Source organism: Saccostrea cucullata, unplaced genomic scaffold (genome assembly GCF_032062105.1).
Source record: "Saccostrea cucullata isolate Sc308-1 unplaced genomic scaffold, CSIRO_AGI_Scuc_v1 ctg14678, whole genome shotgun sequence".
NCBI lineage: Eukaryota > Metazoa > Mollusca > Bivalvia > Ostreida > Ostreidae > Saccostrea > Saccostrea cuccullata.
Window position 1 is genome coordinate 17,633 of NW_026930898.1, and position 19,708 is coordinate 37,340.

The 19,708-nt window shown below is 33.9% G+C and overlaps 1 protein-coding gene and 1 long non-coding RNA gene across 2 annotated transcripts; one reads left to right on the forward strand and one right to left on the reverse strand.

Moving 5' to 3' along the window:
* Positions 1-1,037: 1,037 nt before the first annotated feature.
* Positions 1,038-13,530, reverse strand: LOC134230463 (uncharacterized). The gene is made up of 2 exons (XR_009984357.1): positions 13,409-13,530; positions 1,038-1,668 (listed from the first exon to the last, which is right to left on the reverse strand). It is a non-coding gene; the product is annotated as an uncharacterized LOC134230463 (long non-coding RNA).
* Positions 5,799-10,945, forward strand: LOC134230464 (uncharacterized). Its single transcript, XM_062712291.1, has 3 exons — positions 5,799-5,906; positions 8,720-10,381; positions 10,754-10,945. The coding sequence occupies exons 1-3, from the start codon at positions 5,799-5,801 to the stop codon at positions 10,943-10,945; spliced, it is 1,962 nt and encodes a 653-aa protein (XP_062568275.1).
* Positions 13,531-19,708: the final 6,178 nt, after the last annotated feature.

The window sequence follows — 19,708 nt, forward strand, 5'->3', positions numbered from 1 at the left end:
TTGAGGTCAAAGGTCAAATAAGTGCAGAATTTTATTGCATTTTATGACACATTTTAATTTTCAAGTTAAAAATTAACAGTGATACACATTGAAATAGGAAATTCAGAATAAACCCACAAAAGGGCATTTTCCTGTACTACATTAATCACATAAACTTTTTTTCTATTCTGCAAATAATGACTTTAAAGAGGTTGCTAAGCAACGGAGTATTTTTCAATTTTCAGGCAGTATTCCTTGTTTTTTGCTCATCCCACACACATTTATGCATTCCATTACATTGTAAAGTCAAATGTAGGGTAATGATACTGAAATAATATACATCAGATAATTGTTTGAAAGTTTGACCTTATCAGATTCATTTTTTTGGAGGTCAAAGGTCAAATAAGTGCATAATTTTCGATTTTTTTCCCAAACCTTTTCATCTTTCTTGCGAAAATTTGTAACAATGGATGCTAAAGAAGAAAATTCTGAATTTACTCTTTAGAAGGCATCATACTGTATTGCAATATCCACTAATATTTTGTTCAAATTTGTGTTTAATGACCTTTAAATGGTTGCTAAGCAACAACAATATTCAATTTTTTGGCTTTATAGGTTTCTAACTTATTCTAGACAGTTTCCGTGGTATCGTCTGTAAGATATAAGGTCAAAAATAATGTATAAAACATCCAACAAATAATTGTTTTAAGTATTGACCCTGAAATTTCTGTTCTTTGGGGGTCAAGGTCATATCAGTTCAGAAATCTGCCTTAAATTGTATTTATATATCAAATTTGAAAAGCTGCAATTATTATGGACATATTGTCCTATAACTGACACATAAAATTGTAAACAACAAAATCAACAAAGATATCACAAAAGTGAATAGTTTTGTTTTAATTTCTTTGTTTTTTCTTTTTTTTCAAATCTTGGTTGTCATTCAAAAAATATATCTCTGACTTAAGTAAACTGGAACAAAATTTGTAAAATATGTTCTCAAGTATTTCAATCTTAGTGACAAATACTATTAAAATCATATTAAGGTAAACATGTATTGCAACCATTATCATTTTTTAATTACACAAAAGAGAATTTATTTTGTCATTTTCAAAAACTTAGTCAAACACATTCTTTGTCATCTAGAATACATTGTATAAGAAAACATTTACAATTTTTCTTTTCTTACAAGAATTATTTTACATTTTCATGTCTTTACTGGGTCACTTGTTAAAACAACTTTTGTCATTTTCTAAGCATATGAAAAAACAGCAAAGATGGACAAGCACAGAACTTCAAATACAATCTTTCACTCATCCAGTTTATTTGGCATACATTGACTGAATTCCAGTATCCAAGGATTTCTTAAGTATTTGCTACTCTTCTCACAAACCCTTGTCTTATGCTGTCAAAAGTCAAAATTCCTTATATCACATGACATGATCTTGAATAACCACATGCATCATTGATAGAAATAAAGAGCATTCCTAAAGGTGAAGTGTCCGGCAAAGAATAATTAACAAGCCGAAAGGCTTATTTGCTAGTAAGTTTGCAGGTTTTTATCTCTAACTTTAGATTCCAGATTACATTATGTGCACATCATCTTCATGTTGAATGAACTTTCTGCCATCTCTCTGAAAGACTGAGGGAACTCCTTTGATTTGACCAAGGCATGATCTTCTGTCCCGACTTCTGTAACAAATTTTAAAACAAAGTTTTGAAAAAGCTTTTTTCTAACGGGATATGTAGTTTTAATCAGATAATTCAGTTTATACAGAAATCAACAATTGGCAAATTGAAATAACATTGTTAAAAAGTCTTTATAAAGCATATCATATATATTATATTATATATGTCATATTTTTGTCATCCTTGTAGTTAAATGATTTGGGGAAGTCAATGTATTATGACTGAAATATTGCAAGCTTTATACTAAACAATCAAGGTTAAATCAATGATATATTTTAAACAAGAGGCCCATGGGCCTTATAGGTCACCTGAGCATTATGCAACAACTTTCCAGTGATTGAATTTGATTCATGTTTTAATGCAGATGCTATGGCATTCACAATTTTGAAATAGGCACCATTGATCATCATAACAATACACTTAGCAGTTGCTTAGTTTGTTTACTTAATACCCATAGGCATGGTAGGGGAACAAAAAAAGCATTTCAAGTAATCAGTAATATTAAGCATGATCAGTAATGCCTCAATCACACATGAATCCCTCCCTAACAAAAAAATACTATAGTTAACTATAGTTAACTATAGTTTACTATAGTTAACTATAGTGATAACTTTGACACTTTGAAAACTTTGATTTACTATAGTGATAACTTTGACACTTTGAAAAACTTTGACGAAAACTTTGACACTTTGAAAAACTTTGACGAAAACTTTGACACTTTGAAAAACTTTGATAAAAACTTTGACACTTTGAAAAACTTTGATAAAAACTTTGACACTTTGAAAAACTTTGACGAAAACTTTGACACTTTGAAAAACTTTGGCGAAAACTTTGACACTTTGAAAAACTTTGACAAAAACTTTGACACTTTGAAAAACTTTGACAAAAACTTTGACACTTTGAAAAACTTTGACAAAAACTTTGACACTTTGAAAAACTTTGGCGAAAACTTTGACACTTTGAAAAACTTTGGCGAAAACTTTGACACTTTGAAAAACTTTGGCGAAAACTTTGATACTTTGAGAAACTTTGGCGAAAACTTTGACACTTTGAAAAACTTTGGCGAAAACTTTGATACTTTGAAAAACTTTGATAAAAACTTTGACACTTTGAAAAACTTTGACACTTTGAAATACTTTGACTCACTATGGTTAAAACTTTGATTTACTATATTGAACACTTTGATTAACGAAAGTGATACATTTTAAAAGTCCGGTTTACTATAATTATAAAATATCACTTTGACACTTTGATTTCTAGTGAAAACTTGGACGATATGAACTTCTTATAACAAAGCCAGAGACTAAAATCCAAAGTAAGAAAAAAAAACAAACTCGTATTTAAAAAATCATATGTTTATTAATCAATGAAAACATTCAATATCATAAACTAAATCTAGATCATCCAATAAATTTAATAAAATATATGGCATACAAAATGCATGGAATTCTCTTGGAAGTACTAAATGAAGTCAGTATACTGGGGTGAAACCTGAGATGTGGTAAGTAAAATCTTTATCAAAGAAAAAATATACAATGTTTAAAAAAATGTAAAAAAAAAAATTTGATACGTTTATCACAGAAAAATTTACAATGTTCCCTCCTCTGGATATGAACATTACACTCTTTAACAGAATTTGGTGATTTAGACACTGATGACAAGGTTTTAAAATGTATTTATAACAGCAGGGTTGTCTCTAACAACTACAGAAATTTGAACTAAAATGTTTAATGAACACATCCCTCCCGTGTTATTTTGGTATCCCCCTCAACTCCAGGGGATCGAGGGGGGCCTAGAATCCTTTAAACCCTTTCAATCATAGAGCCCTGCTCTTTTAATTCTTAGGGACAATCCTGCTGTAAACATAAAATTTTGGCACATTCTTCAGTATTTTAAGGGCTGAAGGAAAAAGAAAACAATGTTAAAATTTACAACAAAAAATGGGGCAAAAACTTGAACAACGTGCGAAACAGATAAACTTTTTCTAAAAATAAATATTTGAAAAATAATAGCTCTAAAAATGAAACACATTCTGTTTCAATCATATCACAAAACAATAAGACAATATGTATGTATCACAACTCTGAAGAAAAAAAACAGTATATACACATATATACAGATAAACCTCCTAATAAAATACTTATAATGCTTTGCCATCAAAAGTTTGTTAAACAGTTCAAAAATAAGTTAAAAAGCAAGCACTATGAATAAATATGACAACATTAAAAAATAAATACTATCACTATTAACTACAATAAATACTACACAGAGAATACTATTTAAATCACTAAAATGGAAGTGTCCAGGGCCAAGGCATGGTTCCAAGTAGCGGAGGTCTTCGGCTGTGGCTAACAGCCTGGAGAGGGATGGTCTCCGCCAGGTCAAAGCGCCCAAGACACATCAGGTGAAAATGTGGAATGGCAATCAATGTCTGTAAAAATTGTTGTTTCTTAAGTGGTGGAAGGAGGTCTCTCCGATCCCCTGGCTTTTTTGTGGCAGTTGTTTAGCTTGTTTCTGATGATCTTCTTAATCTCGTCTTCAGTAACACTCCACTGCGACTTGGTGAAAGCTGAAATAAACACAAGAAAAATAAGAACAATATTCTGAGCATCAGACTCAAATCAATATTGTTATAAATGGTAGGAAATGACACTGTCTTTACATGTAACTTACAATTCCTTTCTGAAAATTCTGGTTTTCAAAACCCCTTTCTATGATTTCTTTTTCTCAATAATTTAGCTTTAATATCATAATAATAATTTTTATTTACTAAGTCATGACTTGCTTACATTATTTGTTCAATTCCAAACAATAAATATGATGCAAACATGCATGACGAAATTAATAAAGATAGCCTAGATTTAAAAAATTCAAATATTCAAAAAAAATTTAAAAATATCTTACCTATGATGTCTGCAAGCTTGTCCCCATCTAGGGCTGGCTTGATGTCAGTTGAATCCTTGCAGCGACCTTTGGCACCCGTCAAGCTGCATGTTCCAAGTTCCTCGTCTGTGAAAACTTCCTCCATTAGGTAGTTAACAAGATGGGAAGACTTGGATCCAACATGCCGAAAGACATCTTTTTTCACCAGTTGGGCGGTGCCGAAATTCAAAACCTGAGAAACATTTCAATTAATTAGTTTTACAATAGGCATTAGGTTCATTTATAATCTTTTTTATTCTAATCATCATACAATAAATGATGTTAACACTTTTTTTCTTTTGAAGGTTTATTAATACAGTCTTAAAAAGTGCATGAAACTTGTTTTAAGACAATTTGATATGGATATCTTGCAATACAAGTCTCTGTATTTTGTTATATTTAATCCTGCCTGCAGTTAGTTTTAAAAATACCATTAACAGGTATTTTCTGTGGTAGGAAATCTTTACAAATTGAACCATCAATCTTAGCAAATAATTTTCTGATTTTTCAATTTCAGTGGTTAAAATTTATAACAAAATTATTTATTTACAGGAAATGAACAAAAAATTCTAGGGATTTAGTAGGGCACTGCCATGTTTCCATTTTTAAAAATGATGATCAAAGATGCTCTAGAAGTGATACTAAGCTCTACTATCTTTGCTTGGTATTTGTAAACTTTTGTCAAATCCATTTAAACTCATACATCCATAAGAATAGTTATTCGTTCAGATTATAGGCAAGAAGTCGTGAAATACTAAACCAAATTGGTTGATATAGACACCATGCAAGTATCAAACTTCCATGCGTAAAATACCTGAATTCATATTTAAGAAAATAATTTGCGACTTGTACAGTGTAATTTTCGAAAAATTGTCTCATCTATAAGAATGTGTTATACTATAATCAAATGAAAAAAGATTGATACTTTCCTTCTTGTTACATTTTTATATTTAAATACAAACATTAAGAACATTCTTTTACTCAATACATAGATCTACATGTACCTCTTCTGCATTGTTGTCCTCCGGTGAACCAGGTGTCACTGGTGTCAAAGGACTCCTCTGTGGTAAGATTGGAGTCTTTGGAAGAACAGATGAGGTGGCGGCAGTTGGCCTTGGCACAACTGAGGTGCTGCTTGGTGGGGATGCACTGCTCTTAACTTTCCTTATCTTCTGCAGGAGTTCTGGAAGCTCTGAAAATAGAAATAGGAAATGGAGTTTTTCTTTGATGCTGAAGACGAGGAAGCCATGGAAGAAGATGCAATTTACTTCGATGTTGATAACACTGAGGACACTTTTATGGCAGAAGACGAGAACAAGGTTTGTTATACTTCACTGTTAAATTGTGCAAGTTGGGCCATCCTTAAAAAATGGTTTGTTTAGAATTGCCGCCTGAAGGGTTTCAGACACAGGAGGGAGGGAAATTATAATTTTTTTTTAAATTGAACATGTTGAAGATAAATTTCAAATTTATGATAAGAATCTCAGTAAACAGTAAATTTAAACATTTTCTGACTTTTAAAAAAAGTATCTACTATCAACATGATCTACAAAAAAACCTAATTATACCCCCACTCCGAAGGATTATACCCCCGCTCCAAAGGAGAGAGGGTATACTGTTTTACCCTTGTGTGTCCGTCCGTCTGTCTGTGGGTAACAAATTTTGTCGCAGTTTTCTCAGCAACTACTCATCACAGATGCTTGAAATTTTAACACAATCTTCTCTGATGCATATTATATGGTGGGATACATTTTTATTCAAATCCATTGTCAACTTCCTGTTTGTCTGTGCATCTGTCCATTTCATACATAACAAATTTTCAACGCAGTTTTCTCAGAAACTACTCATCGCATATGCTTGAAATTTTAACACAATCTTCTCTTAGGCATGCCATAAGGTGGGATACATTTTTGGTCAAATCAGATGTCAACTTCATGTTTGTTTTTGCATCTCTCCGTTTCATACATAACAAATTTTTTGTCGCAGTTTTCTCATCAACAAATCACAGATGCTTGAAATTTTAGTACGCTCTTTGTTGAGGCATGTCATATGGTGGGATTAATTTTTATATGACTCTGAAGTCAACTTCCTGTTTGTCTGTGCATCTGTCCGTAATGGAACTTGTGTATATTATCATGATAGTGTTTATTCATATCAGAGCGGGGGTATTCCTAGTGAGCATTGGCTCACAGATTTCTTGTTTTTCATAGATCTGACACTATATTTCATTGTTTTGTATGGTTTATTTGATACATGTTATGGGCAAAAACATTGATTAAATAATAAAAAAAATATTCCTACTTTTGGTCAATAAAATTTTTTCAGGATGGGTCATTTCAATGAGGCGGGAGGCAATTCCAAACAAACTATATTTTTTTTTGGTGTTGTTGGGTTTAAATCATGTCTTTAATTGATATTGATGGGCCAATTGTCACTGACAATCTATTGTCGGTTGTTAAGAGCTCATTCAATACAAAATAATTGTTGCCAAAATCGCTAACAAATAAAATAAAATTGTCATATTTAAATATATTACCTAATCCAAGTGCAGAGAGCAAGAACTAGTGATGAATGTTTAAACATCGAACAGTGTTTTCCCCAGAAAATTTTTGATGCATGGGGGGAATTTCGCTGAATCGACGGCGCGCGACGTGTCTCGGTTAAGTTAATTATACAAGTATTTAAATGTTAACATGTATTTAAATGAAAAATACATTGTCAAATTCAATTATTATTTGATTAAATACATTTAGAACAACTCATCAATTTTACTAAAAAAATAATCAAAAATTGAGTTTTTAAAAATAAAAAAATAAAAACAGAACTAGGCTAATTCAAAAAAAAATTTTGCTCTATCAAAATTTTCTATAAAGCCATTGTCTTTTTACTGTTTGTGTTATTTTTGCTTTCAACAAATAGACCCCTATAGTGACATCCACCTTTTTAATACTATTAACGTATGTCCCTACTTTAATCTTTTGCAGTCTCTAGGAATCTAGGAATTATTTTATTACTTGTTCTTATCCAACAATTTTTCTCTTATAATGTCTATCACCAGTGAAGAATGTTTTTGAAATCATGATCAGCCTGTTTAAAAATGGTGTTGCCCTACCCTACAAGGTCGCGTGAAACACAATGAATGATCACCCTTTGTCTTTGACATGCATATTTATTATCAAACTTCAGGCATGGGCAGTAATAATAACCATATAGATAATAGGTTTAAATCTTTTTTTGTCCCCTCCCCCTTGAAGAAGGGAGGGCATAGTGCTCTGCTGCTGTATGTCGGTCCACTTAAGTTTTCATTCATTTTCTTCACAACTGTTGCACATACTGAAATAAAATTTGGTATATTGATATATCAGAGAAATATCTAGATCAAGTATTGTTTTGGGTACAATTGCCTCATTTTTGACACAGATAATATGCCCCTTGGACTTCGACAAATTTCAGTTATTTGCAGTTTATGTTTATTTACTTTGCAGAGTTTGTACATGTACATACTGAAATGAAATTTAGTATACAAATTCCTCAGATGAATATCTAGGTCAGCTTTTGTTTTGGGTACAATCGAGCCATTTTTGGCAGAGTTATGCCCCTTGGACTTGGAAAAATTCCACTGGGGTGCATATGTGTTTTACAAAGATCTCTTGTTTAAGAGGTTTTATTGGTCTTGCATATATTCCATTCAATGTCTCAAACACATTGAACGTGAATTCCTTAATTACCACTAGAGTTAAGTATTGTAAATTGTAAATTTACTTCTCTAAATGTATTTTGCTCTGATCATGTACTATTCTGAAGTTACTTTCCTTTTAACTTGATAATACACTTAGTCTAGCAATTTTGCATTTAGAAAGTTGCAATGTTATCATCTCATCGGCCAGATTTTCCCCTGCTTTTCAAATATTTATATATATATATAATGTGTTTTATAATTTAAATATGTGCAAAATATATGCTTTCATTTGGGGTGCAGCTGTAAATTTGATCATAAAAATACTGCGAATATTGTGTTTCCTGCTGTGTTTGCAACACAGTAAATTGTGGAATGATCAAGAACCCTGTATCATTAATGTTTTGCACAAAGTCAATTGAATTGAATGAACTAAGTTTACTTGTTCCATTTCAGAATGAAGGCTATTGGGATGATCTGGTCCACAAAGACTCCACAGTAACAAGGGCCCAAAGCTTACTCATGCTGATCCTATTTACCCTTAAGCACCACCTTACCAAAGTTGCCACTGCCGATTTGTTGGAGCTGTTGGATCTCCACCTGCCAAACCTGTTTCCAAAATCCACCTACTTTATAGAGAAATTTTTCAACGTTTCGGACCACATGGAAAACATTGAAAAACATTACTTCTGTGTGCAGTGTGAAGGATACATCGGGAAAGAATTCGTCCAAGATTGTGTTTACTGTGGATTTCGTAACCAACGCAATTGTGAAAAGAGTGCCAACTTCTTCATGATGATGCCATTGCGAACACAGCTTGAACATTTCTTAAAAGTACATGGCCTACCAGAGATCAACAGAAGTCCAGAGGGCATATTGTCAAACATTAGAGATGGAGAGGCCTATCGAAGATTGGTGCAGGATGGAACAATTGGACAGGATGATCTAACATTACAATGGAACTGTGATGGAATCCCTGTTTTTAAATCTTCTGGCTACTCCATCTGGCCAATACAGCTGATCATCAACGAATGTGTACCATCAGATAGGAAGGACAATATCATGCTGGCTGCACTTTGGTTTGGCAATGGAAAGCCAAGGATGGACACTTATTTACAGCCATTTGTTAACACATGTGCTCAATTAAGTGAGGAGGGAATAACCTGGATTGACACGAATGGAAGGCAGCTCTGCACCAAGGTCCACACCATTCTTTGCAGCAGTGACTCAATTGCCAGACCACCCATGAGAAATGTGAAACAGTTCAATGGACAGTACGGATGCGACTGGTGTCTCCATCCAGGCGAGGTGGTCCACAAAGGTGACGGACACGTGCGTGCCTACCCCCCAGGAGAGTACAGAGAGAGGACACATGATTCTTTCGTTCAAGATGGACTTGAGGCATGCACCTCAACACGTGTGGTGAATGGTGTCAAAGGACTGAGTCCACTGTGCCTTCTGACTGTATTCAACATGGTAATAGGATTTGTGCCAGATTACCTGCACAGTGTATGCCAAGGTGTTGTAAAACAGTTTATGAGCCTTTGGCTAGATTCGTCCAACCATGGGAAACCATTCTACATCGGACTGCAAAGCAGAATTCTTGATCAAAAACTGTTGAAGCTAAAGCCACCCTTTGAGATTACACGACGTCCCCGTACCCTTTCCACCCGTCGATTCTGGAAAGCTTCAGAATGGAGAGCCTTCCTGTTATTCTATTCCATGATTGTTCTACCAGGAGTTCTACCCCAACAATATGTGAATCACTTTTTTCTTTTAGTTTTTGGTATTTACACTTTGTTACAATCATCTGTGACCTTACGAGAAATAGATTTGGCAGAGAGGGCACTCAGAAAATTTGTTTTTCAAGTACAGACTTTATATGGTGTAGAGCACATGAGTTTTAATGTACACCAACTTTTACATGTGGCTCAAAGTGTACGAAATTGGGGACCCATTTGGGGCATTTCTACATTCCCTTTTGAGGGCAACGGTGGTAATTTGTTGAAAATGTTTAATGGAACTCAGTATGTTTCAGACCAAATCTGCAAGTCTTTAATTATGTTTCAAGAGGCTAAGAAACTTTCTTTACTGTACCTGGCCAATGCCCCTGATGATGTGAAAAAATTATGTTATAAATTGCAAGGGAAAAGGTTTCACAAATCATATGTCATGTTAAGCAATGAACTTTTTGGGATAGGGAAAATGGTATTTAGATGTTTGAAAATCTTTGAGCATGTAGCAATTGAGAATTTTTTGAATGTTGAGTTAGACAATCCATGTGCAGTATTTTTCGATAGATTTCTTGTGAAAGGCAATTTGATATATTCTGAAAGTTACACAAAATGTAGTGGGAAATCCATCAATTATGTGATTAAAACAAAAAGAAATGTTTTTTTGGTTGTTGAAAAATTAATGATGTTTGATCAAAACTGCCAGCATTCTTGTGTCAATTGTGGGTGTAAAATACCTTATATTGTTGGTAAACAGCTTGAAAAGATAGAAAATGTGTTGATGTCAGATGAAGAAACTGGTACTTCATCTTTTTTTCTTACCAAAGTAAAAGAAACTCAATCTAGAGTTATTGTAAATGCTGATAATTTTCAGTCAAAGTGTTTGTATCTGATTAAAGGCAATGATAGGTTTGTTATTTGTTTGCCTAACCATTACGAATGGGATTAACTTGTTAGTGGAAACACAATATAGAGTTTTTAAATGTGTCAGAATTACTAGAATTTTTGACAATAGTAATTCAATGCAAAGATCTAAGTATTTTGTTGCTTGCCTCGCAAGTGTTGGTGTAACATTTGATTATCAAAATATAGCCTGACTGTGAAAGTTCAACAAATTTGTAATATTTGTAAATATATGTCAGTAGTTATTGCTTCAATTGTTTGGCAAAAGTAATCATGGAAGTTCAATGAAAATGTATACATCAATGAAAACTGTATATTGTGCTTTCTTCAAAAATGTTTAAATTCATATATCTTTTTATTCATGATTATGATCATGGTGAAAGTTTCACAAATGTCTTCATTATTTTTTTATGTTATAATTACACTGCTTGTCATGTTTTTAATTTATTCTTTGTTATGCTACCTAACTTCTTATTGGGCATTTATTGTGACAAAATCATTACTGGATTGTCAATAAGCTGTTGGATGATGGATGAAACATTTTTTTTTTATTTTGTCATACATTATGAATATTGTCACAAAATAAATTTGGAAATGAAGATCAGTTTTCTTTTATTTTTGAAATAAATATTTAAATAATTTAGTTTTAAAGTATGAAAAACACTTGTTCTTTGGTATATTTATATAGTTCAGTACTTTTAATTGAAAGTTATTTGAAAACAGTGATTTGTTGTAGTTAAACATATAAAAAAATAATTCTGTTAGTAAAAACTTTGATTTACTATAGTGATAACTTTGAAAAACTTTGATACTTTGAAAAACTTTTGCGAAAACTTTGACACTTTGAAAAACTTTGAAAAACTTTGAAAAACTTTGATAAAAACTTTGACACTTTGAAAAACTTTGATAAAAACTTTGACACTTTGAAAAACTTTGGCGAAAACTTTGACACTTTGAAAAACTTTGGCGAAAACTTTGACACTTTGAAAAACTTTGGCGAAAACTTTGACACTTTGAAAAACTTTGGCGAAAACTTTGACACTTTGAAAAACTTTGGCGAAAACTTTGACACTTTGAAAAACTTTGGCGAAAACTTTGACACTTTGAAAAACTTTGACAAAAACTTTGACACTTTGAAAAACTTTGGCGAAAACTTTGACACTTTGAAAAACTTTGACAAAAACTTTGACACTTTGAAAAACTTTGACGAAAACTTTGATACTTTGAAAAACTTTGAGGAGGAAAACTTTGGCGAAAACTTTGATACTTTGAAAAACTTTGACGAAAACTTTGACACTTTGATTTACTATAGTTAACTATAGTAAACTATAGTTAACTATAGTTAACTATAGTTTTTTTTTGTTAGGGCTAACCCTTAGGCCTAGATCCACAAAATGCAGAAGATGATTTTCAAAGAATTCATGTATTTTCACTATATAATCTAAAGAGCCCTCCTCCCTACACCAGAACCCCTGACCCTGGGCCATATAATTCACAATTTTGATAGAGGTACTCTTGCTCATCATAACTATGTACTTATTTAGTTTATTTAATACCCAGGAGCAGAGAAGAAGATTTTCAAAGAATTCACTATATAATCTATAGAGCCCCCCTCCCCCTTACACCAGAACCCCTGACCCTGGGGCCATAAAATTCACAATTTTGGTAGAGACTAACTAAGTGCATATTTATGATGAGAAATCATAAATATGCACTTAGTTAGTTTATTTATTACCGAGGAGCAAAGAACAAGATTTTCAAAGAATTCAAGTATTTTCAGTATGTAATCTATAGACCCCCCCCCCCTCTCTTACACCATAACCCCTGACCCTGGGGCCATAAAATTCACAATTTTGGTAGAGGCACTCTTGCTCATCATAAGTATGCACTTAGTTAGTTTATTTAATATCCAGGACCAGAGAAGAAGATTTACAAAGAATTCATGAAATTTCACTGTATAATCTATAGAGCCCCACCCTAACACCAGAACCCCTGACCCTTGGGCCATAAAATTCCCAATTTTAGTAGAGGCACTCTTGCTCATCATAATTTTGCACTTAGTTTGTTTAATACCCAGGAGCAGAGAAGAAGATTTTCAAAGAATTAATGTATTTTCACTATATAATCAATAGAGCCCCGCCCTAACACCAGAACCCCTGACCATGGGGCCATAAAATTCACAATTTTGGTAGAGGCACTCTTGCTCATCATAACTATGCACTTAGTTAGTTTATTTAATACCCAGAAGCAGAGAAGGAGATTTTCAAAGAAATCATGAAATTTCACTATATACTTATTTAGCCCCACCCTAACACCAGAACCCCGTATCCTTTTATAGTTTCTGTTGTCAGGGTTGTTAAGAGAAAGGGCATGTTGGACTGAAAACTGTTACTTAAGGGAAAAATCCCTATGACAAGATCGCCAGTCCGGCTACTTATGTGCCTGGGAATGTTGATTAATAGCCGTCCAGTGGCAATGAGGAATTTTGACTGCAATAAAATTGACTTACTAATAACTAAGCACATATGTCCTCCACATCATGGTCTTTTCTGTGCATGGTGGCCATTAGCAAGTGGGTCTTCATAGATGAAAGTTCTGACGCCTAAATGGTACCAGCGCACTACACGTGCTAAAAAAATTATTATGTGTTTGTGTTAATTATGTCATGTTTCATTTTTCTTTGAATGTACTTAGAGGTGGTCAAGAAAACATACCATGCCACTTCAAAAACAACACAAAAATAAGTCAAACTTATTCGAATCCATCATCTCAAAACACGGTTTGGATGTTCAGGCCCACAATACAAAAATTGATTTGTTTGATGTACTCTGACAGGTCCAGCACAGAGTCTTGATTAAGCTTTATAGCTTGATTTAGCTATTATATAGCTTGATTTAGCTATTATATAGCTTTATTAAGCTATTCGGAAAAGCTTAATTAAGCTATTTTATCACAATTTTTTCTCAAATGGTTTATTTTTTCAGCATGTGCAAAAAGTCGCACCTTGTTGCAGTGGAAATATTAAACTTTGAACTCTTCTTAATACAATGCATGTATAAATCACTCACCAAATAGTTTATCTGAGTCACCCATGCTAACTTGCCAATACCCGGAGCATAAGTCAAGGGTTGAGAACCACTTTGCTCCGGCAAGACTGTCTAACGAGTCGTCGATGCGTGGAAGTGGGTAGGCGTCTTTGACTGTAGCTGCATTTAAACGCCTGTAATCCACACAAAATAGCAAAGAACCATCTTTCTTTTTAGCTAAAACGACTCCCGATGCCCATGGACTATTCGATTTCTCTATGATTTTCCTGTCAAGCATGTCATCTAATTGCTTGTTCATCTCATCCTGTAAATGATGTGGAATTCTTCTGGGAGGTTCTTTCAGTGGGCGTGCATCCTTGGTATCAATAGTGTGTTTAACCAGTGAAGTACGTCCCAAGTCTCTGTCTGACCTCGCAAATATATCTGCATACTTAGCCAAAAACGTCTATAACTGAGGTATTTCACCACCATTTAGATGAACTTTAGATATCTCAAACAGATCCTGCAGATGAGATGGCAGATCTTTGCATGGCTTGTTTACAGTAGAGGTTGGTTCAAAAACATTGTCAACTGAACTCATATTTGCAATAAATGTTCCTGGATACACTGTTTGATGTTCATTGGATGGATTCATCATTCGGACTGGTATTTCTCCATCTTTTACATATCCAACTGATCTTGCTATTAACGCTTTTCCTGATTTGAGGAACTTCTGCAGACGAAACAATGACAATGACAAATATAAAATCTGGATTGGCAAAAATAGACAAACTCGTGTTATAATATATTTTTCCTCGGTCCTACCTGGATAATGATTAGCAAACAAATATGAACTTAACGACAACGAATTATAAGAAAAGAATCAACCACAATTAAACCAATAATCAGCTATAAAGTTATGACACTGTAGTTGCAGACTGAGTGGTTTAACCAACAATCCTGTTGTTTCCCGACACAGTCTGCAACTACCTAAACAAGAGGCCCATGGGCCTTATAGGTCACCTGAGCATTATGCAACAACTTTCCAGTGATTTAATTTGATTCATGTTTTAAGCAAGATGCTATGGCATTCACAATTTTGAAAGAGGCACCATTTGATCATCATAACAATATACTTAGCAGTTGCTTAGTTTGTTTACTTAATACCCATAGGCAGGGTGGGGGAACAAAAAATGCATTTCAAGTAATCAGTAATATTCAGCAATAATCAGTAATGCCCCTATCACATATGAACCCCTGACCCTTAGGCCTAGATCCACACATTGCACAATTTTTGAAAAGGCACCCTTGCTTTTCAAAAATATTTGATTAATACCAAGGAGCAGATCTCAAACAATTCATCCAGTTTCAGTATTTAAGTACATCCCCCCCTATGGTACCCCTGACCCTGGGGCCTTGAAATTCACAATTCTGGAAGATTAGGGTCCTTGCTCATCATAACTACATACGTAGTTCATCTGCTTAATACCCAAGAGCAGAGAAGAAAATTTTCAAAGATTTAATGTATTTTCACTATATAATCAACAGAGCCCCACCCTATCACTAGAACCCCTGACCCTAGGCCCATAATATCAAAACTTTGGAAGAGGTATTCTTGCTCATCATAACTATGTTCTTAGTTTATTTAATTCCTAGAAGCAGAAAAGAAATTTTTTCAAAGAATTCATGTATTTCCATTATGTAATCAATAGAGCCCCACCCTAACACTAGAACCCCTGACCTTGGGGCCATAAATTTCACAATTTTGGTAGAGGCACTCTTGCACATCATAACAATGCTCTTAGTTAGTTTATTTAATACTCAGGAGCAGAGAAGAAGATTTTCAAAGAATTCATCAATTTTCACTATATAATCTATAGAGCCCCGCCCTAACACTAGAACCCCTAACCCTAGGGCCATAAAATTCACAATTTTGGTAAAGGCACTCTTGCTCATCATAACTATGCACTTAGTTAGTTTATTTAATACCCAGGAGCAGAGAAGAAGATTTTCAAAAAAAATAATGCATTTTCACTATATACTTATTTAGCCCCACCCTAGCACCAGAATCCCTGACCCCGGGGTCATAAATTTCACAATTTTGGTAGAGGCACTCTTGCTCATCATAACTATGCACTTAGTTAGTTTATTTAATACTCAGGAGCAGAGAAGAAGATTTTCAAAGAATTCATCAATTTTCACTATATAATCTATAGAGCCCTGCCCTTACACTAGAACCCCTGACCCTGTGGCCATAAAATTCAAAATTTTGGTAGAGGCACTCTTGCTCATCATAACTATGCACTTAGTTAGTTTATTTAATACCCAGGAGCAGAGAAGAAGATTTTCAAAGAAATAATGCATTTTCACTATATACTTATGTAGCCCCACCCTAGCACTAGAACCCCTGACCCTGGGGCCATAAATTTCACAATTTTGGTAGAGGCACTCTTGCACATCATAACTATGCACTTAGTTAGTTTATTTAATACCCAGGAGCAGAGAAGAAGATTTTCAAAGAAATATTGCATTTTCACTATATACTTATTTAGCCCCACCCTAGCACTAGAACCCCTGACCCTGGGGCCATAAATTTCACAATTTTGGTAGAGGACTCAATGCTGATTACAATCATGCAAGCAGTTTAACTGCTTGATGTCCAGGAGTAAAGAAGAAGATTTTTAAAGATTGCATTAATTTTAGTGGTTTTTGCCCCACCCCCCAGGCCCCAGGGGGGCAGGGACCATGAAATTCACAATTTTTGTTCCCCTTCACCTATAGATGCTTTGTGTCAAATTTGGTTGAAATTGGTTCAGTGGTTGCAGAGAAGAAGATGAAAATGTTCAAATGTTAACGGACGACGGACGACGCACGACGCAGGACGAAAACAGATAGCAATAGGTCACCTGAGTTTACTCAGGTGACCTAAAAACACACCCTAAAAGTCACCGAGACACCTTTATGTAAAAGTCACTAAGACACTATAATAATTAAGTCACCAAGACACTATATAAACTAAGTCACTGAGACACTATTAAGGAACTAGGTTCCTGAGCTGAGTGGTTTAACTAACAATTCTGTTGTTTCCCGACACAGCCCAAGAACCTAGCCCGAGAGGTGTTACTCGCACGATGAGTAACGACCAAGTAACCAAATACTTCATGGGTGTCTGTATTTATTCTCCTTTAATTCCTAATGATTGGTTGGTGATTCTGAAACTGTGATTGGTTAAAATATCAAGCGCTGATTGGTCAAATATAAAATGATCTTATTGGTCTATTTTAAAGGCATTTCAATCCACCATCAATAGTCAATATCATTACATAAGGTACCCTAATTTTTTGTGAGGAAACTTGTTTAAGTACCTTTACTTCAATGACAAATTCTTAGGAAAAATTATATATTATTTAGGAACGTGTCGTCTGACCTTAACTAAAGAATTTCGAAGCCTAGTTAAGAAGAGAGATCGATGGTACAAAGTAGAAGTCCATTTCACCAAGAAAGTTTCACGAATTAGATTACGTACGAGTTGCCTTAAACCAGATGTATGCAACTTATCAGATCGTACTAAATTTATTCGAATAACTAGTTGAACTTCACACGTGGCATAATGGTTCCTACAAGAGAGGCAAATGTTCTAATTGTAATAATTGGTTATTTGTTATCTTTTAAACTGTAAATAAATTAAATATGAAATAATTCTGTAAACAAACTTACTGCCATAAAAAAAAAAGAATTCAAACCAACTCCATTGATAATTACAATTACAGAACTTACTTCACACTTATTTTAGATTAAGAGTCATTGCAGCCCAGAAGACCGGGCTGCTCTAGACATATAAGCTTAACTGTTGGTATATGGGGATTGGGGTGGGAGTAGTTATTCAGAATTAAAAGTTTTTCAGAATATTTTTTTCCCTTTATAAATTACGAGATACATAATATATTCATGTAGCCAGTGGTAGAACATCAGAAATAACAATCTGGTTCAGGTTCAATATTACATTTATTAATGTTGAAATAAGACGTCAAAAACCTGAAATATTACAATTACACACAACAGATAGACGACACATAGACAGACATGTAGACAGATAATTAAAACATAATAGACTTTACTTTAGAATAGATTCTTACCGGGACACACACAGGAATTACAAATATTACTATCTGTTATTGACTATAGAGTAGAGTACACATCTAACCAATTCAACGGCTAGGCTCAGAGTGTCCGATGTTAGTGCGTGAAAGCGGGAATTTGGTGAATAGGATAAAGTCATGTGACTGTCCGTCTAGTGTCTAAAAATAGCAGCAACCTCATTCACACAAAGTCTTACACACCAAATTTTCACATATACGCAGCGCAAGTATAGTAATTTAAGGCATTAAATAATACATAGCCCTGGTTACATACTCCCCCTCTTCGTTGAAATGGCTCCTGACATTTCCAAAGAAGTATGTACAATAATAGTAACCATGAAATATAAATTAAAACCAATTTACCTGATACAACTCACCACCATGAAATCAAGTAATTCAATTAAAACCTCACCAATGACCAAGTTTCAAACACCAACAAATCACACAATATCAATCAATGTAGGAATAACTGACCAAAGAATTCCTCCATATGACATAAGTCATGAACTATTTACACGTACCTCAATACACCTCATTAAAGTTTTACAACTTTTAAGAGCTAATCCCATAAACACTAGACACAAATTATCATATACAATGAGTTTAAGGATTAGGGGAATAATGAATATGGTCATTATTATAATATTTTTTTTAAAGTTTTTATTCTAATTTATTAAAATCCCGGATAAACTGCATCATAAAAACATATTGGCATAAAAGCAGTTTTCAGCATAAAAATCGGTTCTCGGCATAAAGCAATATCATAAAAAAAACCGTTTACATTATCCATTCCCCATACCGATCTGGGAATTTTTTCATTCTGGTCGACCGTCTCGGCAAAATCGGTAAAGGCGACTGTAATTGGTCTGAAATAAACTGACTATGTGGACCGCTCACAGAAGCTCTGGTACTACTGCTGTCTGACTCACTGGTGTAACCTGACTGTCTGGGAGAACTCACACTCTGAAAGGAAGGACTTGAATTCTGAAATGAAGAAATATTTTGATTAGTACCATCTGATATACTAGAAACTTTAGATCTTGATACACTGTGTTGATCTGATGATTCTTTGCTGAACTCATCTCTATTTCTGGGTATCCCTGATTTCACTTCAACTGTTACTTCATCATCCGAACTCTCAGAATCGGACTCCAGAAGTTCATCAGAAATCTTAGGCTTCTTGTTACTTTTGGAACATCAGGAATTTCAAAGCTACGAAGGAGAAGTACATTTTGACTTGTATAAATCTTTTATCTCAGTTAACAGATGTAACAAAATGAGCGTAAATTATAATGTTAATTTATATATTAATTTTATGCAGTATAATTTTTGTTTTATTAAAATGATCGTGTTAGAAATTATAATTGATACTATCAGTGTATATATAGAACAACGGACATTGATACCCTTAATTTTGAACTTGTTTACAAACTCTACGGGAGTGGTTATAATAAGAACGTCTTCATTTAAGGGACAATTTGATTTAATGATTTGTTCAGACTTATGAGGACGATGCACCGATCTAATTTACTAAGGGAGGTGCAAGTTCTCCGCTGTCCACATAAATAAAGGAAATTGTTGTATCCTATAAGGAGATGGGGAAGAGAACTTTCGTGAGGGGCGGACTATATCAGTGTTAATGAA

Bases quoted from the DNA above. Each gene is read 5' to 3' on its own strand.
- LOC134230464 (XM_062712291.1), top strand. From the start codon at position 5,799: ATGGAGTTTTTCTTTGATGCTGAAGACGAGGAAGCCATGGAAGAAGAT. The intron at 5,907-8,719 runs GTTTGTTATACT...GTTCCATTTCAG, and splicing joins TGGCAGAAGACGAGAACAAG to AATGAAGGCTATTGGGATGA. The intron at 10,382-10,753 runs GTGAAAAAATTA...GTTGGTAAACAG, and splicing joins TGGCCAATGCCCCTGATGAT to CTTGAAAAGATAGAAAATGT.